The sequence below is a fragment of the Petromyzon marinus genome, chromosome 22 (genome assembly GCF_048934315.1).
Source record: "Petromyzon marinus isolate PM22_M1 ecotype Great Lakes invasive population chromosome 22, UKy_Petmar_22M1.pri1.0, whole genome shotgun sequence".
NCBI lineage: Eukaryota > Metazoa > Chordata > Hyperoartia > Petromyzontiformes > Petromyzontidae > Petromyzon > Petromyzon marinus.
Window position 1 is genome coordinate 15,973,212 of NC_133688.1, and position 26,800 is coordinate 16,000,011.

Sequence of the window (26,800 nt, forward strand, 5' to 3'; positions counted from 1 at the left end):
CCCGCGTAACCCCGCCCCGGACCCCCCGTAGCCCCGCCCCGTCTCTGTCTCCCCGCCCCCACCTCGTGGCCCCGCCCCCACCTCGTGGCCCCGCCCCTCCACCCCGCCGTAACTCCGCCCCAGCCCCGCGTGGCCCCGCCCAATACACCCCGTGTCCCCGCCCCTCGCCGAGCCCCTTACTTTTTCTTGGAGCGGCCGCCTCGAGTTGGCGTCGCTCAGTTTTGTCGTCGTGAAAACAACAACTGCCCGCTTTGGCCAGCGCCTTCTCGCCCCTTCTCTCTTTCTCGCCAGCTCTCGTCGCGTTCCCCCCGCGGGAGCGAAGCCTTGATGGGCGCGCAGCGTCCTTAACAAGTGAGCGGAACTTGAGGGTTTATTATTGTGAGTAGTAGTCGTGTCAGCGGTTGGCGGCGGCCGCGGCCTAAAGCGCGCGTCGAGTCGAGGCGCGCTGTCAGCGCGGCCCCCATTCATTCCTATGGGGGTGGCATTGGGGGGGGGGGAGGCCCCCAGCGGAGCACCGCGAGATGAGGGGGGCCGGGGAGCCCCCATCGGTGTCTTCAGGGAAGAGAGCCCCGTGCGTTGCCGAGACGGTTTGGCCGGGTCCCGTAGCCACGAGGCCAAACGGCGGAGGGTGGTGGTGGTGGTGGGGGGGGTGGAGAGAAATACTTAAAAGTTGCGGTCGTGTGGCCGTCTCCTCGTTCATGTGTTGAATTGTACGGTTCGCGACGCGTCGCTTTTGAGTGGGTCGCTAAAGGTGAAACCTTTGCGAAGTAAGGACTCCCAAGACCCAGTGGCGGTCGAGTACAGTTACACATTGTGTCGTACGTAATTGATTAAAATTACATTGTAATTGCAGTTTCAGAAAAAAAATGCTGCTGTCATTGTAGCTGTTAATGTTAAACGCATCGCAAATCCGCTCGTATCGCAGTGCAAAGTAACATGAATATATCGCAATATGTATGTGTGTGTGTCTGTCTGTACGGCGTACGATGTTTGTAATCGCTGGGTTTCGGTTTAATTTTAAAGAGCCCGGGCCCCGTTGCGGCGCTTGAGACGACGGGGGGGGGGGGGAGAACAGTTTCCACCAACTCCCCCGTGGCCACACGGCCGTGTGGAGGGCGAAACTGAGGAAGAGGCAGTGGGGGGTGTGTGTGTGTGTGGGGGGGGAGTCCTCCGGTAAATGTCGAGAAGTAGAAAGCTGTGGCAGCAGCAGGACTCATCAAGTCGCGGTCACACTTAGCCCGTGGCTCGCCTTACTGACGTCGCCGCGTTGAATGCTTTTGACATGTACGGGGTTGGGTGAGTGACTGCGTTGATTTTTGATGGGGTCGTTCAAGGTGATGTCATATGTGCAATCTGACGCTGTGTGCCCCCATCGCTGGGATTTTATATCATTTATAGATGAGAGAAATTCGTCTGCGCTTGCAGATGATGGGAGGGGACGCAACATACTCTGTTCGTAACCACCAAGGTTTGGCTGCAAGCGGTGGTGTAGTCGTACGTTTTGACTGAGGAAATATTATTTTTTTTAAACTTAAGATTTGTGGTTTGAGATTGCAAACAAAAGTTTTAAGCTTTGGGAACGAGAAAAGGTTTAAAGTCGCAGCCAGCTTGCAGGATTACGTATATCTACACTTTTCATGTACGTGAATGGGACATGGACTTGGGTTGAAACGAGGTGGTACTAATAGCAGGATGTATTTATATAGCAAGTAGGCTTACGCCAGTCCGTGCAGCGGATTCTGTGCTTCAAACATATGCGAGAGATCGCTCGGAGCTGTTTTACTCGTACAACAGAAATATACACAGAATAAGATTTGGCAAAACATCCCACAGCAAGATCCATCCAGGAAAAAAAAAATCGCTCGGATAGGCTTTTCCTGGTATCTAACATAGGATTGATTTGTTGTGTTCACAAGGAGATCAAGCGAAGCGGATTACAGCTGTGTTAGGTCAGGTCGTACATGTTTGGTTCGAATGTCAATGCAGCCATTGGTGTTTAAAATTTAAAACGACCAAATGTTGCGGACTTGGGGGCCCTCCCACGGGTATGTGTAGCATCATGCCAAGTGTCTGTCCTGCAGTTAGCACATGCATTGTCATACACACGTGTGCAGAGGGCTTGTTTTTCTTTCAGATTTGGTCTAGGAAGTCATCACCTTTTTTAAGATGAAGATGTTTTGTGTGCAGTGGTTAGCACACACTGCACATTGCTTTCGGCGACTGAGTTTTATATTAATTTGCGGCTAACATCAGTAGTGATGTCTAAAACGGTTGTGGGCTCCCATTTACCAACCCACACTGATGAGCATGGTGAGGTATAGATCAATAATTTTTACTAGTACCAGTACAGCATGGGGAAACCCTTATCTAGCATTTATTTGACAAGGGCTGTAAGGTACATCAAGAACAGTGTCCTGTTTCCCGGAGTATATTGTGATATTAATTCTCGTGTGGTTTTGCCGGTGGCGTCTGGTGCACGCAGGAGTCGTTTGGTGTGCACGATGGCGTCGCGGTATGGACGCACCTACAGTCGCAAGCAGCAGAGCCCCGGCGCCCCATCGCGTTTCGACGAGCTCCTGGGGTCCAAGACATCGCCGGAGGCCGGCGGCTGGCGGGAGCGTGCGCTCGACGCCTTCACGGACGACGAGACCTCCACTCCGTCAGCGGCCACCGCCCTCGCCACCGCCGTGCCGGCGAAGCGTCGCCGCCTCGACTCGGGCGACAGCGACTCGTGCGAGGCGTCCGTAGCGGAGGCCGCGTGCCGCCCCAAGTCCCGGCGCGGCAGAGGCGGAGGGCAGCCCGCCGCCACTGGCGGAGCCGCCGCCTCTGCCGCCGCGGCGGCGGCAACCCCCACCGCATCGGGCCGCGGCAAAGCGGAGCAGAAACACGAGGCGAAGGTTCCGGGGCGAGGTCGAGGAGCCGGTGTCCATGCGGCGAAGGCGGCGGCAGCGCCGTGTGGCAGCAAGGCAGAGCGCGGTGGCGCTGGGGGCGGCGTGCAGGCGGCGAAACCGAGCGGAGAGGCGCGGCTCAAGCCTCAGCCCAAAGCCGCGGAGCCAAGCAACGGGGGTACCCAGGGCGCCGGGGACAACCCGGGGGCGAGAAAGAACTCACGATTCTCCTGCATGAAAGACATTTTTGATAGTGATGAGGAGAATGAGAATCAGAACGGCCTCTTGTCGTGGACTGATAAGTATCCGAAAGCCCTGTCAGGTTGGTGTGCTTTTAAATATGTTGCTGATGTATAATAATTGTTTAAATTTCATGATGTCAAATGTTGTGGAATTGTTCTTTTGTTTATATGCTTGTAATGTTTTCCTCCGTAACTGTTTTTGTCCACAGGCAAGGGAAAGCTGTGGCATGCAGGAAAGGGCATTACTGTGGATGCAAAAAAGGATGAAAGCCCAATAGAGAAAGATAGGCCAGTCGATGATGTGGAGATGACGGATGAATTAGCATTGGAGCCGGACTCTCAGACTGTCACAGAGCAGAAGCCACCTGCCATCTCTCACGAACGACCGTCGAAGACATTAGATCATACCAAAAATCAATTCGATGCAGCTCGGCAAGAAAAGGACAGTTCGTGCAATCACGTCAGTGTCGCTTTGAAATCCACTAACGTTCCGGAACACAATGCTACAAACAGCACAAGATGTAAAGTTTCAAAGTTGGAAGCAGAACAGAATCTCGCTGATGGTGAAGCAGAAACGAACCTGAGCAGTGAAAGCAAAGGAACTGCCAAAAGGGGAAAAGAGAGTTCCAACACGAGCCAAACTAATTTGAAAGAACCTCCTGAAAAGCTATCCAAGAAGCCCCATGCAGGGGAACTGGTGAAAACTGTGACTAAGGGAACTAAAGGTTCAAATGACAAAGGGTCCACGGCTGGTAAACGAAAGCCAAAGCCTGACAACTTTGCGCAAGGTGCAAACGCCGACACGGAGAAAGCGCCTGCAGCATCGAGCGCGCCTCCAAAGGCGGCCGAAACTGCTGTCGAGCCAGATGAGGATCTCTCGTTCCGTGCCAGCAGTTGTCGCACATACAGCCGTCCGGGCCGCAAATCGGACTCCCCGGTGGATGGCCTGCTCGGAGACTCAAAGCTCCCACCGCAGTCGCAGAAAGATTTGACGTGGAACCCCCAGGTGGAGGTGGCGTTTCCGAAGGCGTGCGCGAGCCGGGACCCGATCACGCTGCCCAATTCGTTCTTTTCGCCAACCGGCGTCACTCTGCAGGAGGTGGGAGAGCCCCCTAAGCCGTCCACCGCCACGGGTGAGGCAGCGCGGCGCGTTTGGCATGGTGTTGTTGCGAGGCGTACGATGGCCCCAGGTCTTGTTTTGTATTTTTGTACAACATCCCACGATTCCGAGCCACATCTAGCATCTGTGGGCGAGTCATGTCTGAACCGATCCTGGGTCCCGCGCATCACCAACTCGCACTGGGTCCCGCGCATCACCAACCCGCACTGACCAGCATGGTGAAGTATGGTCAAACAACCCCAATGACGAAAAGGCAGCGGATTCCTTCATTCAGCAGTTGAATGATCATGGATGATGATGATTCCATGAAAAATAATTTTGGCCAGTTGTGATAAACAACTTATGTGACCTTGGTTTACACTGACCTAGATGGGAAAAATATTTTAAAACAAAATTTCTAGTTCTCGGATTTTAATGTTGTAATTCTCACAGCTTATCACAAGTAGCTAACATTTGTTATTTTGACAATTACAAAATGGTGGAATTTGACAAATTACTGAACTTTCATGGCATGTAGTGGCATAATTATCGAGTGTGCAGGCAGTGCAACTGCACCAGGGCTCACAGGTTGGAGGGGGCCCATGTGTCGTTTTATTACGCAGAGAAGGGCCCCATTTAATTGAATTATTTGCACGAGGGCTCAAGCCAACCACATTATGCCAGCGACATATTTCACGTCACGCGTACGCCGTGCCCCTGTGTGCCGCGCAGCTCCGCCGGTGGTGGCTGTCGACTCAGCCCTGGCCGTACGCAAGGCGAGCGCTGGTGCGGCTGGGTCCGGCGCCGGGGGTCCCGCATCGGTGCGGGGGGGCTGCGCCGCCGCTGGGGGCGCCCGCCGGCCCTCGGGCCGTGGTGGCAGCAGCAGCAAGCGGCAGGCAAAACTGGAGATGTTCGGCTTCGAGGACGACTCCGACGGAGAAGAGGGGGGCTCCAGTGAGGGGGCTGCCCCTTGCGCCGCCTACAAGATCAAGTACTTTGGCTTCGACGAGATGGTGGAGGAGGAGGGGGAGGACATCCCCGCAGTGGAGGTACATGGTCCCGCTCTGCTCCTTTAAATTAATCCATGGCTTCGTCTTTTTTTGTTGGACGCTGGTTTTAATTTTAGTGAGGTGCCAAAGCGCAAAGGGCATGACCACTGAGATCCGCAGTTTGTATTATGTACAGGTAATTTTTGGTTGTATTAATGGCCACATGGTCAGATGTATTCTCAGTTTTGGTGGAAGGCCATTATGTGAAATTTCTGATACCACTGTAATTTTAGGTAAAAGATTAAGGGATTTATTAAGTGACTAATTACAAAATTGCCTCATTAAAAACACGAGTTTTTGTATACAGAGGTATATTAAATGGCTAATGGTTTGGGCAGTGTGACCCATGTATTCTAAAAAACTTACTGCATATTTTCTACTCCGAAGCAGGGCCATTGCGAAATGTATTTTTTCTATTATAAGGCAATGTTAGGAAGAAAGATGGTAAGGTAAAATTATTGTACGTTATACTTATAATTGGAAACATAGGAGAGAAACTGGGCTGAAGCATGAGCAAAAACTGGCCGTAAAATATCGTAGATATCTTTAGCTTGTAGAGCAAGCCTGTACCAACCCATCATAATCAGTTAGAAAACTGCATCAAATGTAATCGTTAAGCAATGGCCATTTTGACAAAAACTACGACATGCATTGTATTGTCTGTATTGCCAAGTTAGTAAATTAAATTTACAAAAAATCTTAGCAATAGGAGCAACAATTTAACTTTACATTTCGATTAAAAGCAGCAGCATCTCAAGATGATTTACATACGTTAGGGAAGAATCATTAAGGAAGAAGATGAAATGGAAAGATGTGGGGAGGGGCCGATGGCAGAGACACTCATGAGAGGGGAGAGAGAAAGAGAGCAACGTTGCGGCACAGCCCTGAGCCAACGTGGCAAAGTACAGGGGGATCGGCAACTAGGGTTCAGAAAGGCCCGGGGCCATCGCCAACGATTCCCAGGTAAAGCCAGAACAGCAGCAATGCGTCTCTGAGCTAAGTTTGGACAAAATGTCAGTTATGGCTTTTTGTCAAATATCATAGAGTGTGCAGAGCTCATCTTAAGTACCATAAGTCCCTGGGTCCCTCCGGTCATAATGATCCATTATTCAACACTGATGAAAATGACTCATATGCTCGGACTGACGAGCTGACGCAGGCGATGCTGTAATGATATCGTGGTTTGCACACATTGAGCACCCACTGCCGTCCTCAGGTGAAGGCGAGGGGAGGTGCAGGGGACTGGTGGTGCAGCAGCACCGATGCAACCGGGGAGGCGTCGAGCACTGTGGCTACGTCGCAGGACTCGCTACAGAGCTCACAGGAGAGCACGACCTCCAGAGACACCGGTTCGTGTCTTTGCAGCATGTGCTGCTTTGTAGTGGGACGAGTGGTGTGCGGTGCGTTTTATACCAGGCAAGGCTGTTAATCTACGTCATGGGTGGTTTTAAGTAAAGGCTGTAATCCGGTCATGTGTGGCTTACGCCCAAAAATAATGCCAGCATTTCCAGAATTTTGATATTGGCACAAGACGTATGCTGCAGTTGAAGTAGCTTGCATTTGCAACTGCTTTTTAGCAGAATGGGTTGAAGGGTTCCCCGCCAAACAATAGTGATTTAGAGAGCTGATTGTATTGTTTATGCTGCGGGTGTAGACATTCTGGAATCGGGCAGCGAGGAGGGTGCCTGGTCCGCATGCTCCCGGAGCGGCAGCATTGCCAAACACAACGCCGAGAGGAAGAATGAGGACGGCAAAAAACTCATCTTTCACAGCCCCAAGAAGGTGAGGCCTCTAGAGGAAGAAACAAACCAAAACACACACACACCACTTGCATTGTTGTACCTCGTTTGTGTCACCAAGCTGTTCGACACAAATGTGAACCTATGTTGATGAGAGAAAAATTACATTCAAGTTATGCTCTTATTTGGCTTCCATCTTCCTTTAAACTGACTACACACAACACAGCCTCACGGCAAGAAGGGCCTGGGTTCAATTCTTGCTTTGGATGCTTTTCTGCGTGTAGTTTGTATTTTCTCCCCTTGGCATTGGCTCATTGCCTGGCTGCTTTTCCTGCTTGTCTGCAATTCCTCATGCCTCCGAGTAATTCTCAGCCTCAGAGTCGGAGAATACTGTGAAATTACACATCGTATATATATCCTCGATGAAGATACTACGGTGTACACACCCACACCTTCATGGGTGCATATTGCTCGTGCGATACATTGAGCACCCCCTTGTCGTGTTGTTGTGCTCGCGCGATGGTGCAGCCGCTTGGGAAGGCGGTGTATAACGCACGGCACTGGAACCATCCCGAGGAGGAAATGAAAGCGCCTCGGCTCGACCGCGCGTCCAGCGCCCCCGTGAGTGTCTCTCGTGCGGCAACGCAACGTTCGGGTCCGCAAGCCCCCGCACACTCGATAACGGCAGCGTGCGCGTCGGGGGTTGTGGCGTCGCCGGGACTCATTTTCGCCGTCTTGTCTCATGCCCGAAGGCTTCCGTGGGGCGCGAACGAGAGAGGGAGCGCGAGAAGGAGCACGAGAGGGGGGAGCGGAAAGTCCTTGGCGAGCTTGAGAGCCGGCGGGAGGGCGATGCTCGGCCTGGCAAGGACGGGGAGAGACGCGCGGACGCCGCCTCCCCAGAGGGCAGCACGCGAAGGGGGGAGGAGAAGCAGCACCCAGCGGTCATTATCCCACTAGCCCTTGATTTTATGAAATGCATCGCATCTTCTTCAATTGTCAATTTCATCGATATTTTCTTTTTGTCGTGGATGGTGTTGGGTAGCAATGTTCACTTGACAAGTGTTTCTTCGTACTCTGATATTGCAAATGTAGCGTATATTCACACCTAAAGCCAATGTTATTTGCACATCCAGTGACCTATCGCATCTGTGTGTTTAATATTTATTATGGCCAATTTGGCCTACAGGGTATGTTCCTCACAAGCTAGTACAAGCAATTGTATTCCCGGTCGAAATTGAAGGAAAGCTCACTGTGAGTGGGTAATTTTGTTAAATTCTCCAAAACCTGGTGTTACCATGTGGACACAATGTCTTTTCACCGAAAAGAGTTATGAAGTATATATTTGCATACAGATTGGCAGAGGCACATTTAATTGCTGGTGGTGCCATAGCAGCCAAAGGAGTGAACATGCACCCTATCACGGATATGGAGCGATGAAATTGGCTTTATTGCAGTAACTAATTTTTTCCATCACAAGGCCATCGGAGGCGCAAACGTCTTGGCGAGTTCTCCATCCGGCATCGGATAGATCGTGACGAATGATGATGGTGCCATAATAAGTGTGAAATGGACGCATGAGAGAAGCCGCAGCACCTACATCTGTGGGGCAGTGGCTGCGTGGAGCTGTCGGCTAACCCCACCGGCTGTGCGGCCGCTCCAGGAGGTGACAGCTGCTCAGGGCAACGCCGAGCAGGAGGGAACGGCGCCCAGCGGCGAGACCGAGCAGGGCGAGCGATCCGTGTTCAAGGAGCCACCGCCACCGCCGCCCGCACGCCTCCGGCGCATTGCCTGCCCCAGCCAAGACTCTGACGAGGGTGTCTCCTCCCTCAAGTGCCACAAGGAAGACAAGGAGGTGAGGGGGGGGAAGGCGCGCGCACGCGTGGCACTGACGAGAGAGAGACGGGTCTCCTCCGAGATAGCCCGACTCTTGTTTTGGGCATGCCAGTAGTCTTCTCGTCGTAAATAATGTTAACCCTTTCCTGTTCCGGTTGACATACGTGTACGTCATCAGTTTTTTCTTCTAATTCCCGAACGGAATGGAATTGATTTCGAACAGAACCGGAAGTAAAAAGCCATGCGGGAGGGCGTGTAGCACAGATTGGTGCCAGCTATCATGGAACTTAAATGTATTTAAAAACAGCAGCGCTATGCCTCGAAATAAAATGAGCGCGAACCGCTTGCGTGCTCGGAGATTCAGCAGTGAACGGGACCCACCCTGCAACTTGCAGACATCTTGGAACGGGAAAGTGTTCAATACGTGCTGCCTGTCCATTCTGCAATGGCATGTGCGGCCATGTGGCTGTATGAAGTTTCGAGGCAAATGACGATGCTCTTTGGGTTTGTCTATCTTAAATATTTGGCGTGTAACGATTTAACCCACCCTCCACCACCGACTTGGGGTTGCGATTAGATTCAAGCACAGATTCATTAGTCTCGTTTTCACAGCCTTGTTTGTCTTGTTTCTTATTATGGCTTTTGTAGTATTTGTTCGCTCCATTAGCCTAAATATTACAGCATTTCCTTTACATATAATTTGCATACATTGTAAATGTTTTTCATCTGTACAATCATTGCGTATATTCTGGTCGAGAAAAATTGCTTTTAAATTGTGAATGAATGCACTGTTACTTGCCTAACTTGTATGATATGAGAGGGCAGCCCGTCCTACAGTTAGGGTTATTTTCCTCATCGGCTCGGTCCCCGTTTCAGCTCGGTCTCAACTCCATTCTTACCTCCTCCAATCACTCATTCATTCTCATCTTGCCTCATCCAATCACGCATTCCTCATTCATACCCATTAACCCAATCTCATTCTCAATTCAATCAGTCATTCTCATTTTTGCATCAAACATTCCGATAGGCTCTCTGATGCTCCCATATGACTTCCTGCAGGCCCAGCCATTGCTCGGAATGCCTGTTGCTCGGCTGATGGTTGGTTAGCATACATTTGATCTTGTAGTCTACATAAGTATGTAAGCATTCCATGATTTTGAAAGTTGTGGTCCACATGAGCACGTTTTTTGATTCGCTCCCTTCACCCGGCAAGGAAAGGTCGTAGAAAACAAAAGTTGTCTGCTTGCATGTGGGTTTTCAATCAATACCAAATCTATATACGTATTCTAAAAAATATGGATTTGTATAAGGTTTGTTCAAAGTGGCACATACCGACAAAGACATACAACAGAAGAATTGTATAAATATAGCTACCGTATCAATCTTATTATGTATAGTGCAATGTGCCGTTTTATAATGTAGATATAGTATGGTATATTCAAGTTGTTTACTGACAATCTCTTGGACATAATTGGAAGGTGCTTTAAGCTAGTTATGTAATCTAGCACTACGGATGCATGGGTAGGTAGATCACGTGAATTTGTGAAATTCCCAATCCCTCCGGGTCGCATGGTGCCCAGATGCTGGAAATACAGCAACCAGGTTCATGACCCCATCTCTGCAGATACTGGAATATATTATCTCTCGCTATATGCATGATTGGTTTTCTCCGGGAATTATATTTTCCTCCCACACATAGAACACTTCTTAAAATCGAATTGACAAAACGTAATCCAAGAACCTCCTTGAGGAGCCTTGAGACATTATTTTATTTAAATAGAACTTGAAGCCAAGGTGGCTTTGAATTTATTACGCCTTGCCCTCCTCGTAATGTGCACCGCCCCCCCCCCCCTGCCGCCCCACAATGCACAGCTTTACACGGTGGTGCGGCAGGTAAAGCACTTCAACGAGGTACTGGAGTTCGGAGAGACACAGGAGTACACGGACGACGTCGAGTACTTGATGAGCGGACTCAAGCCACGGCAGCCTCTTAGCACCCGCTGCCTCAGGTCGGCCCAACGCCACCGCATGCACCCCCCCACCTCCCACCACTGGCGCTCAGCCTTGCGACCATTGAAGTGGACTTGTGTCTCCACAGACCAGGAGTGTGCAGCCTTTTTTTCAAAGCGGGGGGGGGGCCATGATACGGATCTCCTAGCTCCCCCCCCCCCCCCGCGTGACGTCAAATTAGCGAGGGGGGGCATCGCGTTTGGCAACCGTGACGTCAGCGTTCGTGACCAGCGGTGGGCGTCATAGCCTGCTCGCAGTGAACAGCCCCGCTGAGTCGTTCGCAGAGCTTTCGTGGACTCCTGCTGCTCATGGGTCAGGAACGGCCCCACATGACCTTGGGTTACGCAGCCTGACTTTAGATGCATGTGTAAGGGGATTGTGACGCAAAACTATTTATTGTCTCCCTATTATAAACATACAAAGGTGTGTTGTGGATGAGTGATTCGGACTGCTTTGTGTCGAAGCACTTAATCTGTTTAGTATTAGACATGAGGTATATTAAATTATTTTCGCTATTGTTTGATATGTAAGGGGCAACTTGGCTGGATTGCCGAAGTGCATGCTGACAATACTTTGCCGTCAATGTTAATATCCTCCTGTAGCTGAAATATAGAAACTTCGAGAAAGAATTGCATTTTTTTATGCTTTCCAACTCAGGTTTTATGAATTAGCTCCGTTTGTAAGATGAGGGCACTGATGTGTAAACATCAACTAATACGAACAAAACTTGAATATAAAATTGTGTTGCTATGAGGGACTTATTGAAAGGAGTGCCCATAATCAAGATTAGTGGACTATTTACTCCTGCCAATGCCTTTTTTTCTGAGTCAGCTACCTCTGTTGACTTCCATACTGTTAATTAAATACTTTCAAAGACATATGCACATTGAAAAGTGTTACAAAATCCACACATATGCATGATTTTTCTGAACTTTATTTTCAAATTTAAAAGGCTGGATGTTTTAATATATTTTATGCTAATATATTTGTAATGCGCCCTGCAGTGTGATCAGCCTGGCCATGAAGTGCGCAATGCCTGGCTTCCGCATGCACCTCCGGGCTCACGGTCAGGTGGCTAAGGTGTTCAAGCTGCTCATTGATGCGCAGGAGAACCAGGTAACCCGCGTCCGTACCCTCGGCCGGCTAACCTCCCATGGTTTCCACGTTTTTATTTTCTGGTGTTACACAGCACGTAAGCACGACCCTGTCAATCCAGTGCTGTAGGAGGACAGCCACAATGCGGCGCAGTGCGTGGGCGTTATTTTACCACGCTTGTCGCTGGTCACTGCGGGGCTTGTGAAGATGGACATTGGAGCGGGGAATGCAAGGCAACAATAGCTTTTGCTGCACTGCCTTTTGCTGACAATGTCACCCCACAGCAACCTACAACACCTGTTTTAGGCATGGCGGTCACCCATCCAAGCACTGCCTGGGCTCAACCTTGCGTAGTTTTCAATTTCCGCTGAGATTGGGTGCATCATGGTCGATTTGTTTGTAGGCGAAAGAGCAGAGCATGATCTAAAATAAGACTCGATCTTAAAACAATAACTGTCTGTGTCTCTGGCTGGCCATCACAAGATTAGGGCTCCGTTAGCGAAACGATAAAAAAAGCACGGTCAAGCGTGCCCGGGTGATGTCAATACGGCGTCACTCCTCGTTCTATTGTGAAATCATTGCAATGACGTCATTATAAGGTGGCTGAACGATAATAATTGTTTCCATTAAGCTGAAGCAGACCGAGCGATAACATTGTCTTGTGTGCGCAGCTGCTAGGTGGATTTATACATGGGAGGACCACTTGAAATGGCGACAGCTTTGGGGGAGGCCTTTATTCAGCAGTAAATTGATCTTGGCTCATGATAAATCTCCACACTTGGTTCAGACAGCCTAGGTATTAGCCATGTAATGAGGCATTTATTGATTAATTAAAATTGACTTTTGCAGTCGCAATAAATGCATTAAATTGTGACGACGAGAATGAATTCTTTACGGTCCACACAAGGTGTATGCAAATTATATACTCGTGTTGAATTAAAGTTTAATGGAGCAGACAAAACTGTACAAATGATACATTTAAAAATGAAAACAAGCTTAAAACAAGACACCAGTTTGCATTGAATTGTGACATCTTCAGCACACCTCATGGGGGTGATTCATTACCTGCCTCCCAGCAATGCTGTAACCTCGCGGTCGACCGCCCATGACATAACCAATGGCAGTTATGTGATTTATTTTATTTTATACCTACGTGACTTTACCGAAAGAACCAAAGAGAATGGCAGTTATGTTCATATATTTGCTCTGGCCGTCCATAACGGGTTGCAGTAACTCTCTGTAAGATGATCCAATACGGGCAAAACTTTTCGTAAAAAGTTTGGTCGCTCTTGGGGACTTGCCCAATTGAAAAAAGATTATACATTTATTAAACAATTGACCAAAATCTGGAGACAAAAATGAGAGCAAAATGGCACTTTGTAAATATGCAAATGTGTTTCGCACGGACAGTTATGCCCATGTATGCCACTGCACCATTCCTGTTCTGTTGTAATGTGCACTGATGCCCACTTTATTGAGGGCGATATTGGCACGTAAAATAAAGATTGATTCAGTTACCCGTCAGCTTCTATACTACCATTTATACACTTCCAAATACAAACGCACGTGGGAAAGCCATACAGGAACCACGCATGTGCGTGATTTTTCTTTCCCCTTCTTTGGCTTGTGTTTCCTTTTGAAATTGCCATTTTCCGTTCTGTCGCCCCTTTACGCCTCGCTCGCTGCACCGCGACCGTCGCGACACAGAACTTGGCACTGTGCACGGCCGCTCTCATGTACGTGCTGAGCCGCGACCGACTCAACATGGACCTGGACCGCGGCTGCCTGGAGCTACTCATCCGCCTGCTGGAGATGGAGGGTGGCGGGGCCGGAGGGACGGCCGAGGAAGACGCGGGCGGGAGGAAGGGAGCAGTGGTGGGTGCGGGGGGGGCGGCGGCAGCTCGTGCAGCCGACATCCGCGAGGGCGACCGACTCCGGGAGAGGATCCGCAAGCTGTGCGAGAAGGTGCACAACCGCCACCTGGACCTGGAGAACATGACGGTGAGAGTCGGCACCAAAGATCCTCGCAAGCGCGTCCGCTCTGTGGATCCTAAAACTAAACAAAACATTTTTTTTTACCAGGTGTGTGTGTGTGTATGTTGTATGTATGTGGTGGGGAGCGGTAGTGTAGCAGTTAGCGTGCTGCGTTACAAACCAGGCGACCCGGGTTCAATTACCACTCACGGCCAACACCAGTGACGATTGTCTGAACCGTTCCTGGGCCTCCCCTCGGTCGACTCGGCCTCAAATGAGGACCTGGTGCGGTGTGTAAACATCGCCACTAGGGAGACAAAGGCGACCGGACGTGGTGTTGGCCACCCACCCCCTTGTGTGCCGTGCCGGCCTTTATAGGTGCTCGCTAACAGCACTTGCCCCTACAGTCTGTTAAGGCTACACGGGGGATCTTTGTTTTTTTGTGTATATTGAACTTCTTTCGTGTCGTACATAGCCATCTATGCAAATGGGAGGTGCAGGTAAAGCCCACTGAGCTATGTAGCTCTTTTTCAAAAGCGACCTGGCCACAAAGGCTAGCTCAACAAAGTGACTTATCGTGTGGAAATGTATAGCAGCCAATTACTTGAAACGCATGTCGATTCCAAATATACAGGAGTCAATATTGGGATCAACCCACAACCTCCTGCATACCAGACAAGGGAGTTAACATCTCGCCGCTTCGGCACAAACCAAGAGTGACACCCTTGTGTGCTTATAGTGGCGGGAGTGTTGTGACTGTCATTGAATTAATGTTTTGAGACCCGGGTCGTGATTTTTTTGCACCTTTTTTTTACATCTCTGCTAAATGGTAGTTATTGATTTCATGTACCTCTCCACGCTATTGATTAAATTTGTTGTATGGTGTATTAAGAAAGACTGAATTTAAAACAGAGTATAAAAAGAGGCTTATTTAATTGGCCATTAAAAGAGGCATTTAACTATATTCTTGGTTATTTCGGTAAAGTCACGTAAAAGGGAAACAATAAAATAATAAAAATATAAAACAATCAAATTCTCACAACGTTTCGACTGCAACGCCACTTTTTTCACATTTTCTTGCTGTGGTTTTCACCTGATGATGATTGCTTGTGTTGCAGTCGAAACGTCGTGAGAATTTTATTGTTTTATATTTTTATTATTGGTCGCGAAAGCCTACGTGTTAAACTATTATTTTATGGTTCCCTTCTACGTGACTTTACTGAAAGAACCAAGAATATGAATCCCTGCAGTCACGAAAGCTTTAAATCAGGCATTTAACTGTGAACATCCCTCACGATTTCAAGAATTGTCGCAGTTTGGAATCGCGAGCTAGTTCAAGAATTAGTTATTTGTATGTATGTACGATGTCCGTTGTACTATCGCACTGTTTAATTTCTGTCTTTCTCACAGATTTTCTTTGTCATTCTGTCCGTTGGCGACCATGAGCCTCATGTAACATTTGCATCAAATTTTAATAAACCAAGTATAATCAATACGATCGATTCTTTAAACGTGCTGTGATCCTAGGAATTGATATTAACGAGAATATGAATTGTTACACGCCTGGTTTAAAACGAGCCGATCACAGTCATGGTGAAAAGTGTTCGTGATTACGTCCGATTACGGAGCTGCCAACGCATATAAACCTTGCTGCCCTGGACACCCGATGTGTGACTGACGACGGTGCAGACAGGACACTTGGCCATGGAGACCCTGCTTTCACTCACCTCCCGGCGCGCGGGAGACTGGTTTAAAGAGGAACTCCGCCTCCTCGGAGGGCTCGACCACATAGTGGACAAAGGTATCGTGTCGCCTATAAAATGTTAACATGGGGCCGGCGGGGCTTTTTGCGCACTTTTTTGTCATGGGCGTTTGCGGTGTCGGGGGCCCACGGCCTCTCGCGCAATTGTTTGCATTGCCCCCCCCCCCACCACCCCCACAGTGGCGGACTGTGCCGAGAAGCTCAGAAGCGCGGACCGTGGGGCGGAAGAGAAGCTGGTGGATTCTCTCCGGGGTGCCGAGCGGTGCCTGCGAGTCCTCGAGAGCGTACGTGTGTGGTGGGGGGGGGGGCACCCTTTCCGCCGGAGTTTTGTCTCACGCTGCACCCGTTGGGTTGAAAGTGGCGGTGTCTGTTAGCAGTGCGGGGGGGGTACCACCGCTTTGCTTGTTTGTGAACTGCAATGTCTCCCACAGGTGACCGTGCACAATCCGGAGAATCAGGGATACCTGATTGCGTACCAGGACTCGCAGCTCATTGTCTCCACAGCCCGGTACGTTCGAACGTTCATATTTTATGCGTTGCAGCCAATGCAGGAGGCTGTGGTGTACAACATGGCCTGTGATTTTAAGGATTTGCCGATTGTAGCGACAAAACAAAAAGCACAAGCTTGCTCGATCAATGCTTGCGCATGGAGATTCAGCCTTTTAGGAAGGTTAATTTCCTTGTGTTGTGGAAATGGTGCACATTACTGCAATGCGCTCATTCAGCAGCAATGTACGTATGCTGTGGAATTGCACACGGGAGCATTCTTCGGAAAGCATATCTCTCCTGACTTCACACCATTAACACAACCTGAACCCAATGGGATGATTCACTCAGGATGACTAAAAACAGTACACACACACACACAGGGGTAGGAAGGAGGAAAAATGTGAGTGTGGTGGAGTTGTTTATCAGTTCTTGATTTTTTTTTATAATCATTTACAAATCGATTATCGATTCCGCCAACCAATCCAATTTAATTTTAGTAATGATCCAACCGATTGGCAGTGTTTAAACTGCCCTGCATGGCGCGTTCCAATACGAGTCAAAAGACAGCCCATTACAAAGAGAATATATTTCTACTAGCTTCTTTGCCCGTCCTAGGACGGAAGCTGTAATATTTACCAAAAAAATTGAGCAGAGTATTATTGTATCTTGTGTAAATTTAATGGCAGTGAATCTTGCACAAAAGTACGTCATCAAACACTTCACTGCATTTCACTGTAGCGCTGTATTAATGGCAGTGATTCTGGCACAAAACGAAGTCCTAAAACACCTCACTTCATGTCACTGTAGCACTGTATATAACTGACCTTCAATTTGTTCAAATTCACTGCTCTGATACTTTATTCTCTTCTGCTTTCGGTCGCTGAGGTTGAAATAAATTGGTATTCGATAAAATATCTGGAAAATCGCCGAGAAATGTCCATTTTACCATAATGTAAAAGCATAAATTAGACTTACCTCTTGTCTCAAGTGCTGAAGAAATAAAGACACCAAATCCACTTTGTTGCTGCGTATAATTATTTATTTGATTCACTTTCAATAAAGAAATGTCAAACGTAAAGCAAATTTGCGAAAAATAAATATTTCCGCTCGACCTTCTGCGCGCGTGTAAAAATCCACCCGCTCATGAATATGAATGAGCGGGGGGGGTGCATGTGGAGTGACGTCACGCACGGGAGACACAAACAGACATTCTTGGCTCATAGTAGTAATATGTGTATATAAAATACATTTACAGCCCATTGCCAGTCAACTGCTGGATGAAGGCCTCTTTAAGCTCGAATATGTGTTTTGAATACTTGGTTACACTGGTCAGTGTGCATTAGTTATGGTTGGTAAACAAATAATCACCTTTTTTGTATCGATAATGCAAAAAAAAAAGAATATGGAAAAAAACATCCTGTGGATGTCTGTTGTATGGGGAGATAGTCCAGTGTTTTGTACACTTCACTATAAACCGGGCGACCTGGGTTCAATCCCCGGCCATTGGAATAATATCGGTGGCAATTTTTGAGAATTGGTCTGGTCTCTTAATAGTCAACTTAGCTGATGCGGGGGTGTAAGCACCAAGCACTGGGTAGACAATGGTGTCTAGGTGTGGTGCTGCTCACAGCACCCTCAGTAGGTGGTCATCAACAGCCCTTGCCGAAACAACCTTGCAATGAGTACACGGGGGTGGGGGGAATCTGTCCCTGGTGTCCGTACGCAGAGTTCTGGGCCTGTGCGAGGTATTGCTGCTGCGGAAAGAGAGAGCGGAGACGAGGAATGAAGAGGGGACCGTGAACAATGCTGGCGCCGAGTGGAGTCCCCTGCTGAAGGCCCTCGAGGGTTGCCTGCGCGCATCATTTGGGGTGCTCCTCAACCTGACGCACGACAACGGTACGGCACGCAACGCACGATTTGCCGTGCCACGTGACGGTCGGCACGCCGAGCACAGTGTGATGTGTGGTCCTGGGATGCGGCCACAAAATATGCAACTTGGTTCCAGTGATTGGGGTCTGGAAGGACCTGTACAAACAATAACACTGCTCACATAAGATGGCTAGTTAATATTTTACTTGTTTCTAATGATTTGGGTCTGGAAGGACCCGTACAAACAATATAGCTGTATGTTTGCTCACATAAGATGGCTTGTTAAATAATTTTACGTAATACGATGTAAATTTCTCTTTTTCGTGGGTATCCAAAACACCGCATTGGGTCGGTCTCTTGGACTCTAGGCCTACGCTGTAGGGTTAAACTATTCTTACAATGCACTGCATGAACCGGTTTAAAATTGGAACTGCAAGGCTGTGATCATCCAAAATTTTAAATAGAGTGCCTCCTTAGATTTCTGTAGTGGTTGGGTTGTGAGTGTGGCCGTGTTATAACATGTTATAACACATGTAACCCCGATCCAACTGTTTACCTTATCTGTGCCTGGAGCTGTCACAAGGTTTGGAGGGCTGTCTAAACAGGCCTTGTGTTCGTGGTCAAATTCTGGAAAATAGGGGAATTGTTGAGAAAAAAGTCAACGTTTTAGTCTACACAACTTTATTTAGATGTTATGCCTATGTTAGTTTCTCATTCGTTTGACCAAACATGGAAGCCAATTTACAAAAAATTCAAACCACACTTAAGATTGCTCTATGAGAATGAGCTTAAAGTTAGAAATAATCCCCAAAAAACAATTGGCTCTCATACATACACACGGGGGTTGTGTGTCCTGGGCTGGTCGACACAAGTAAAACTTCAACAATGAGAAATAAACAGTCAAGCATGCCATGATTGCACTCACGATAATGTTGCAGGGACGCGGCTTCCATTCACTCGTCAGCGTAGTGACGTCACCATGGCCTGATATTTGCAGCACTTGGCCATAATATTTATATATATATTTTCTCATTAAGGAAACGTCAAACTTGTCAGACAGCTCTTGATCCACATCCTTTGTATGGACGTACAAGAATTATTTGTTATTTTGAATTTCGTCCATCTTTAATGCAACCGGTTGTGAATGCGATGGCATGGGAAATGTGACCTGGTGGCTCAAAAGTCGAGCACAGATGGCATCACTGACATCCTGGCCTTGAATCCAGGGAAGGTGCCTGTGATTAAGCAGGGTTCTCTAGTGTAGTGAGCTCAGCCTGGTCACCAGTGACCCTATTAATTCCATAATGTCTAAATTGGTTCGATACTTTGCTAAATTCGAGCTATGAGCACTAAAAATATATCTGTTTTACACATTTGACATTACTGTGTGGCAGGGTGCGTGGGAAAGTGCTGCCAACTATTATGTGGACCAGAGGTCACTAGAAGGGACCTCGGAAGTAGTTCCGTGATATTTGCTTCCACGGGCCATTCTCTAACATAGAAAGCCTGCAGTGTTGTCCAAGAGTTCCGAACGGATACTTTGCTTAATGACGTGACGTCTGCAGTACAATCAGAATTAAAAAAAATTGAGTGAAAAGGGAAAAAACATTATTTTTTTTTACTTTGTAGCGAAGAAGTTTCTGAGCAACCAAGGGCCATAATGCCCCCCTTTCTTCGCGCGTGCAGAGTGGGGCAGCACGAAGGCGGGCGAGCAGGACCGACTCGTGGGCTCGGTACTGGGCTGCGTGCTGCACGTGCCCTCCCTCCTGCCTGCCGAGCAGCGCTTCGACATCCGCGTGCTGGTAATCCCCCCACGCCGCCGCCACCTCCAGCCAGCCAGCCAGCCGCCCACTGCCACAGCGCAGCACGGCACTTTATTTCCCTTTTTAAAAACATGAAGCCTGAGCTGGGGTGTTTGACGGAGGGTGAAAATCTACTTTTGTTCAGCACTTATTTTGAACGCAGCCTTGTTTTTACCCGTGCACGTCAGGCATTAACTGGACGGCTTTAGGGTCCTAACGTTGCCTTTTGTAGCTCCGTGAACTTGGCGCTTTAACCCCGAACCACACGAACACCAAGATTATCTTAGTCTGACTCTTTGAACCTTGGAAATAACATAGAATCTTAAGGTTTTTAGGTCTGGTTTTTGAGGGCCTCGGATACTTAGGCCATTTACACTGAACACTAAAAAAGTCAAATTTGTCTGATTCTTGTGCGTTCGTCATTTGCTCTGAGGCTTGATGGATGAAAGCCTCCCCAAACTGTTGCTATCTTCTGCCTTACCAAGCAACGTGCATTAACCTGAACCCTCGGGATCCGAAGCCACACGCTCTCACATTTAGGTTTAGGTTTATTTCGGCAACATTCACGACATTTACAAATATAACCCGAGGTCTCGCAAGAAGCGTCGTCATTTGGACATCGTTCAGTGGCTTGTTTTAAACCTGCAGCAAGGGCTGAAACTGGACCCTCTCCATGACCCCAGGGCCTGGCGCTGCTCGTTAACCTGGTGGAGCTGAGCGCCCGCAACCGGCAGTGTCTCGTCGCCATGGAGACGGAGGGCGTCTCGGCTGACTCGTCGTGCATCGCCGACACAGGGCCGGGCTGCTGTGTGCCGGCGCTGGAAGCCCTCGTGCAGGTACCGCGCGGTTTTTGAGTCACGCTGCCCGTGTTGTTTATTTTTGTGGCTCGATGGGGACATTCGTGGCAAGGTGGGTCATCCACATCCCATGGTCAAGTCTCGGTCATTCGTGGTTGTCTGAGCCCAGAACAGTGGTTTTTTCCCCAACCTGCGCGTGACATCTCTAGGGGGTACACGAGGTCACGTGACCTTTTTTAATTGCAAATATGATTTGCAACTTTCATCCTTGCCCACATCTCAATAGTTAAATTGTATTGAGGGGACTGTTGTCTTCGTATGGTCTGGGACTGTTTTTTTCTGTTGTTTTGCTGGATTTCCAAAGCTTGGGAATTGATGCGCTTATGCAATATCAAATTCTTTGGGTCTTTCGGTAAAGCCACGTTGATAGAAAAATAATAAAATTTATAAAATATCACTACGTTTCGATCGCAACACAAGCAATCGTCATCAGGTGAGGCAGGAAAAATATATTCCTGAAGAATATTAATGCCTATAGTCACGAAAGCTTTAAATTAAGACTTATGCAATATCAACTTACATATTTTATCTATTTCATTTATTAAATTTCAGTGATTTGCTTACCTTTGCTATAATTTGCACTCCTTTCATTTATTTGTATTGTTCTTTCTGATCCACCCCTACTGGACATCTGTGAAGAGCTTTATAGCTCATCGGATTTCTCCAGGATAAATATTCAGATTTTGACGTGGGATATGATGATGTGAGAATACTAAGTGTTGCTACTGCACGTGTATGCATTAACAGTTCTAAAGCTCGTACTTGCATGGAATTTGAACCCATTTCGTTCATCTTGGTAATCTATGTGCTCTGTTCAGTGCACTCTCATATCACGTATACAATATACATTTTTCAAGCCAGTCTCAATCTCTTGTAACCTTCCAGATCCACTGAACTCGGCCTTCTTCCCCTGCTTCATTCATGGTGACTCGGCTTAAACTGAACAAGTGATTTTATTTTGCATTGCTAAGTGTAAATATTAAATTGTAAGCGGTTAATTGTCATGCAGCGTTCACTCAATGTCTTCAGTGTTAATTTGTGTAAATGGTTATAAAAATGGAGAGTTGATATGTCTAGTCGGGAGGTACATGAGAAACAATGTCGGGAAGCACGAAGCTAAACACAAGGTCATCCGTCTTCAGATGCATTTAGGATGACGTTACATGACCAATTTTAGCGCTCTGTTGGGGTGATTATGTAAATGAGGCATCAGAACGCAATTTTCCACTCCTCTGCGCGATGCCACGCTCACAATCATTAGCCGATGGCCTGTGTTGGTCAAAGCAATGCAAGCCGTGGGTGTGAAGTTGGTTTGGGTTTTAATGTCGAGACCCGAACCACAAAGCGGAGTGTGCTCATGACGTCAGCACCCATGCGCCCTGGATAGGGATTACAGTCGACACACAAAGATCCCCTGTATAGCCTGAACGGACTGTTGGGGCAGTCAAAACACACACAGGACACTGCCACTCTCACGCCTCTTTCTCTCCCCCGTGTGCACGCAGCTTTACCTGCAGCGGGAACACGCAGCCCAGCTGGCCGAGACCCAAACCGACGACATCATCAAGGGCGCGATGAAAACCGCCGCTTCCTCGCAACCCGGCGGAGCGGCAGCGCCCGCCGCAGAGGGGGCGACGACGTCGTCGGCGTCTCTGCCCTCGTCAACGACGACGGCCACGACGCAGCAGGAGCAGCAGCAGCAGCTGGAGCTGCTGCAGCAGCAGCAGCAGCAGACGCAGCAGCAAAAGCAGCAGCACCGTGGCAGCGACCCCGACGGAGAGTGGCACGAGTCGGAGAGTGGCCTCGAGTGGGTGGAGGCGTCGCCGGAGCCCGGGAGGACGGGCCGCCCTGGGGACATCCGCTCGGCCAAGCAGGCGGCAGCGGCCGCCGAGGAAGAGGAGATGGACACCCTCAAAAAAGGTTTGACCGCGGCACGAGAGAAACCACGCACGCACGCAGGTTTCTCGAGCCGAGTTCATTTGTGGCCCGACCATGCCAGAGGTATACCACGTCAAAGTTATTGAGCCACATTTGCTTTCCGTAGCTAGACCCAGGGGTTTTTTTTTCAAAACACCGCACTATTCGGTCTTCACGCGCCAGCTATATCATTCTTTAGCAACCAACCAATTGAGTGGCATGCACCCGTCGTATTCGCCATGGTGATCTTTATATAGGACTGGAAAGTGGAGGCTCATTTAAGGTTGTAGGATGCAAACACTGGACTTATACTGCTGCCCCGAGCTCACAATGACCTGTTCCACCTGATAAAATAAGCCCTTGCCCTCTGCTTATGGAATATTTGATAAGACCTTTGTCAAACACAAAAAAAACTGATCACAGTGGCAGTGGTCCCTATCACTATGAGCTCGGCTGCCTGTGTAATGATCTCCAGTTACAGCTGACATCTGTGGCAAGTGATATCTGAACAGGTCACGGGCACCTACAACCAGCGAGATTAGATTCAAACAACTTTGTGACTGACATTGGGAGCCCTTCATCTAGCAGCGGATTGACGGGACTGAAAACTAAACTAAAACTTCAATTGTATGCAGCTTTCAAATTCACACACCACCGTTATTTGTACCAAATTGAAGCAACAACGCCATAATCGTACATGTGGTAACTATTCGCACAAAGCATGACATAATTGTATAATGCTCTTATCAGAAAGACGGGATAACCAGATGTTTTGCAATGGGTGTTGTAAGCGTTCGCCTTGCATGTCACCACAGCGCTGGCGCAGGCGGGCAAGCATATGGAGGACTGCATCGTGGCGTCCTACACAGCGCTTGTGCTTGGCTGCCTGTGCCACGAGAGTCCGGTACGTCCACTCAAGAGCCCCACACACACAAAGATCCCCCGTGTAGCCTTAGCAGACTGTTGGGGCAAGTGCTGTTAGCGAGCACCTATGAAGGCCGGCACGGCACACGAGGGAGTGGGTGGCCAGCACCACGCCCGGCCGCCTTTGTCTCCCCAGTGGTGATGTTTACAACACACCACACCAGGTACTCATTTGAGACTGAGCCGACCTAGGGGAAGTCCAGGACCGGTTTAGATAATCGTCACTGGTGTCGGCCGCGAGCAGGAATTGAACTTGGCGCGCCGGATTCATAGTGCAGCGCGGTATCCGCTGCACCACCGCTCCCCACTACACACAACCACACACACATACATACCAGCCGCACACCAGTACGCGCGTCTCCACACGGTAACCCACACCCACGTTCGTTTTCCTGCCGCCACCAGACGACTGTGCAGACCATCCGCGAGTGTCTGCCCAAGGGAGACTTCTCAAGTATGACAGAGATGCTGCAGAAATTCCTGTGTTTCATGAACCTCACGGTGAGACTTCACTCTTATTCCCATCCGCGGTTAAATGCTTCTGCTCTGGCAGTGAAACTTCATGTGCAGCTTCTGCACATCCTTAAGAGTTGAACAGACAATGGTGTGCGTGTCTTGCCTTCATTCAAACTGTTTGACGTGCAACAGTTCACTTTTCCATCAAGTCGTTGCCATGATTTAATATAAAAAATGATATTATTTTGTTGTGCTTGTTGAGCATGCAGAATCGATAGTGCCTGCAAATCAATAAACTTCCTATCAAATGCCCACAAAGGCTCATGGGATTTTAAGCTTATCACAAAAAACATTGGCGCATGTAGTTTTAAGTTAACGAAGCGTAGTAACATGCCGTCGCGCCATCTCCATGTCCCTGCGTTAATGTTTTGATTCCTCGCGCGTGACCGAGCATACCGTTGTTGTTGTTGCTGCTGCTGCTGCTTCTGCAGAGCACCGTGGGCACGACAGGCCAGAAGTCTATCGCACGCGTGATCGAGTGTCTGGAGCGCTGCTAGCACCCGCCGCCGCCACTGCCACCATTGAGCCGCCTGGCCCCCACGTGTCATCGTCGCGCTTTTGCTTGACATCCGCGATTTTGAGTTTTGCGCGGTTTTCCGTCGTACCCGGTCGCTAGCGACCAACTAGATCCATGCTCGTGCGAGGTTCTACTCATCTTTGCAAAGACAGGTCCATTCTGCATTTGTTTGGATTCGTTTTTGGAATGTCAAATCTTCATTTGCATGTGACCTACCTGTGCAGTTGATTTGCTTAGAGTAGACTGTGAGTGTGCAATGTGCTGAATTGACTAAATTAAAAGTAATGTGGACAGTTTTTTAAGGTGATATATCTATGATTCTATGTGTACAGCTAAAAAATAATGCATTGTTTTTCCTTTTGAGACCTGAAAATTGTAAGCCATTAAAATCTATTCTTGTAAGCTAAAGGCGAAATAGTCATTCTATCCCCAAGTTGGTAGCAGATATGTAAAATGAATCCCTTTTTATGTAAGTACAATTTTAAAGAATACCATTTGAGTTCTCCGATTTATATAAAGGAATTTGTTTAATTATTGCTTTACTTATTTAATGGACGTGTGGCTTAAAGGTATTTAAACAGATTTAGAAAAATAAAAATGCCTTTGTGAGCGCACACTTATCTCACTATGGATCTGCATTGCATTCGGTGATATTGAACTACTGTCTCGCGCAGTCCGTGGTTGTTGCAGTTTTCAGAATGGCCATCTATTATGGCCACTGCTATCTAAAAACAGCCCTGCCTTTTGTGTGAATAGTAGACATGGTGTGGAGTGGACTGGAGATAACGATAACGCGTGCATGATAGGTTAGTGGAGGGGACGGGGAGAGAAATTCTTACTCTATTTGGCCAGTTATTAAAAATGATATTTTGTTTGGAGGTGGGGAAGGGTGGGGGGGGGTGCTTCTGAATCAACTCAGGCTGTTGGCATTCTGATGTTTGTGGGTCTGGCATTAGCGAGACTGAAGAGGCTAAAATGGGACGTTCACGTTTCTCAGCTGCACAGAGCCACACGGCTGCGAGTCAAAAAATTAAATGGGCTCTGCAACTTAGAGGACTTAAATCCCATACTTTTAGTAAAAGGTTTTAAGTGAACATGACACAATGTGAATTTTTCTTATTTTGCATAATTTATCAGTAACTAAGTTATTGTTGTGAGATTGCCACCACAGTAAATATTGTATCCAGCCTAACATCGCATCTCTCCCCAACTGGGTACATTTGTGATACGTTATCTATAGCTGCAGAAATGTTGCGTAAAGATCGAAGCTTATTCCGCAATTCGTTACTACTGGTTTTTCTTATTAATTGCAGTATATATAATATTAATTATTCCAAGAATCTTCGCATTTTTCCACGTCGCGTCAGAAACCCTTTTCCGCCGCCTGACCTCGCCATACGATGTAATCTTTCCAAGTGCCACTTAACGGCGAAGCCAGGGCAAGTCCGACTCGAGGGGTAGCCGACCGCTGTACTTTCCGTGCCGGCAATACGGCGCGCAGAGTTTCGCTCGGTATTTATTGGTGACCTTTGTGTCGGCGGTGAGCAAAAACGCGCTCCAAAAATGGATCTTTACGTTTTGCTTCGAAACATTCTTTCCCAAAAAAAGGGGTGGGTGGGTGGGTGGGGGGGGTTTCCCCCTTTTTGTACAAACCATATTTTGGCAATAAGAGAACGTTCGTTTTAAGGCGCTCGGCAAGTTTTCACCTCGGCAAATCTCTCTCACTCCCATGGGCAATTTTTTTTAATTAAGTTTGCTTCTCAAAAGTGTTTATGATTAATCATGTTTTGCTTGTATGAAAATGCGTGTGATTCTATTGCATGGTTTTTATTCATGTTCCGTTTTTCATACAGGAACGTAACTTTCTTCACTTTTACCCATTGACCTGTAGAGGCCTTCCAGAGGCCAAGCTTTGTACATATAGCTTGTTAATAGCTCTGCCAGATGATGGTAATCAGAGGTTGGAATTTGGTTTTGGAAATGTGCAAGATTTTAGCTGGAAGCATTATTTTAGCACTGTACAGTCAATTGACAGACCTTATGGAGAGTGTTTAGCACTAGTGTTGGGATTGCATTTGATTTTCTGTACATATTTTACATTCAATAAATGTAAACCCTTTTCTGCCTTCCTAAGTTGGAAGAGTTATTGCCTTGCAGTTCCATTAACAAAAGCACAAGCAGTGTGAAATGCATATACAATACACTGAAGCAAAAAATG

General features: G+C 48.1%; 1 protein-coding gene across 2 annotated transcripts; it reads left to right on the forward strand.

Annotated features, from left to right (window-relative positions):
• The first annotated feature begins 154 nt into the window (after positions 1-154).
• LOC116944931 (uncharacterized) lies at positions 155-26,708 on the forward strand. Of its 2 annotated transcripts, none has more exons than XM_032958881.2 (22): positions 155-378; positions 2,483-3,210; positions 3,340-4,263; positions 4,962-5,278; positions 6,495-6,627; positions 6,933-7,060; positions 7,546-7,638; positions 7,770-7,958; positions 8,678-8,869; positions 10,723-10,859; positions 11,865-11,976; positions 13,663-13,956; positions 15,619-15,730; positions 15,872-15,975; positions 16,123-16,199; positions 17,907-18,076; positions 19,736-19,851; positions 20,535-20,687; positions 22,214-22,628; positions 23,441-23,529; positions 23,955-24,050; positions 24,497-26,708. In XM_032958881.2, exons 2-22 carry the CDS (start codon positions 2,502-2,504, stop codon positions 24,560-24,562), a joined length of 4,626 nt encoding a protein of 1,541 aa, XP_032814772.2. In that variant the 5' UTR covers positions 155-378; positions 2,483-2,501; the 3' UTR covers positions 24,563-26,708. The 2 variants fall into 2 exon arrangements, with proteins under 2 accessions (XP_032814772.2, XP_032814771.2); XM_032958880.2 differs by having other exon boundaries at positions 155-351.
• Positions 26,709-26,800: the final 92 nt, after the last annotated feature.

What these genes read in the sequence shown, in the direction of transcription:
- LOC116944931 (XM_032958881.2), top strand. Translation starts at nt 2,502, where the DNA reads ATGGCGTCGCGGTATGGACGCACCTACAGTCGCAAGCAGCAGAGCCCC. An exon ending in GCTTCGACATCCGCGTGCTG is followed by an intron (nt 19,852 to 20,534) that starts GTAATCCCCCCA and finishes CCATGACCCCAG; the next exon opens with GGCCTGGCGCTGCTCGTTAA. An exon ending in GATGGACACCCTCAAAAAAG is followed by an intron (nt 22,629 to 23,440) that starts GTTTGACCGCGG and finishes ATGTCACCACAG; the next exon opens with CGCTGGCGCAGGCGGGCAAG.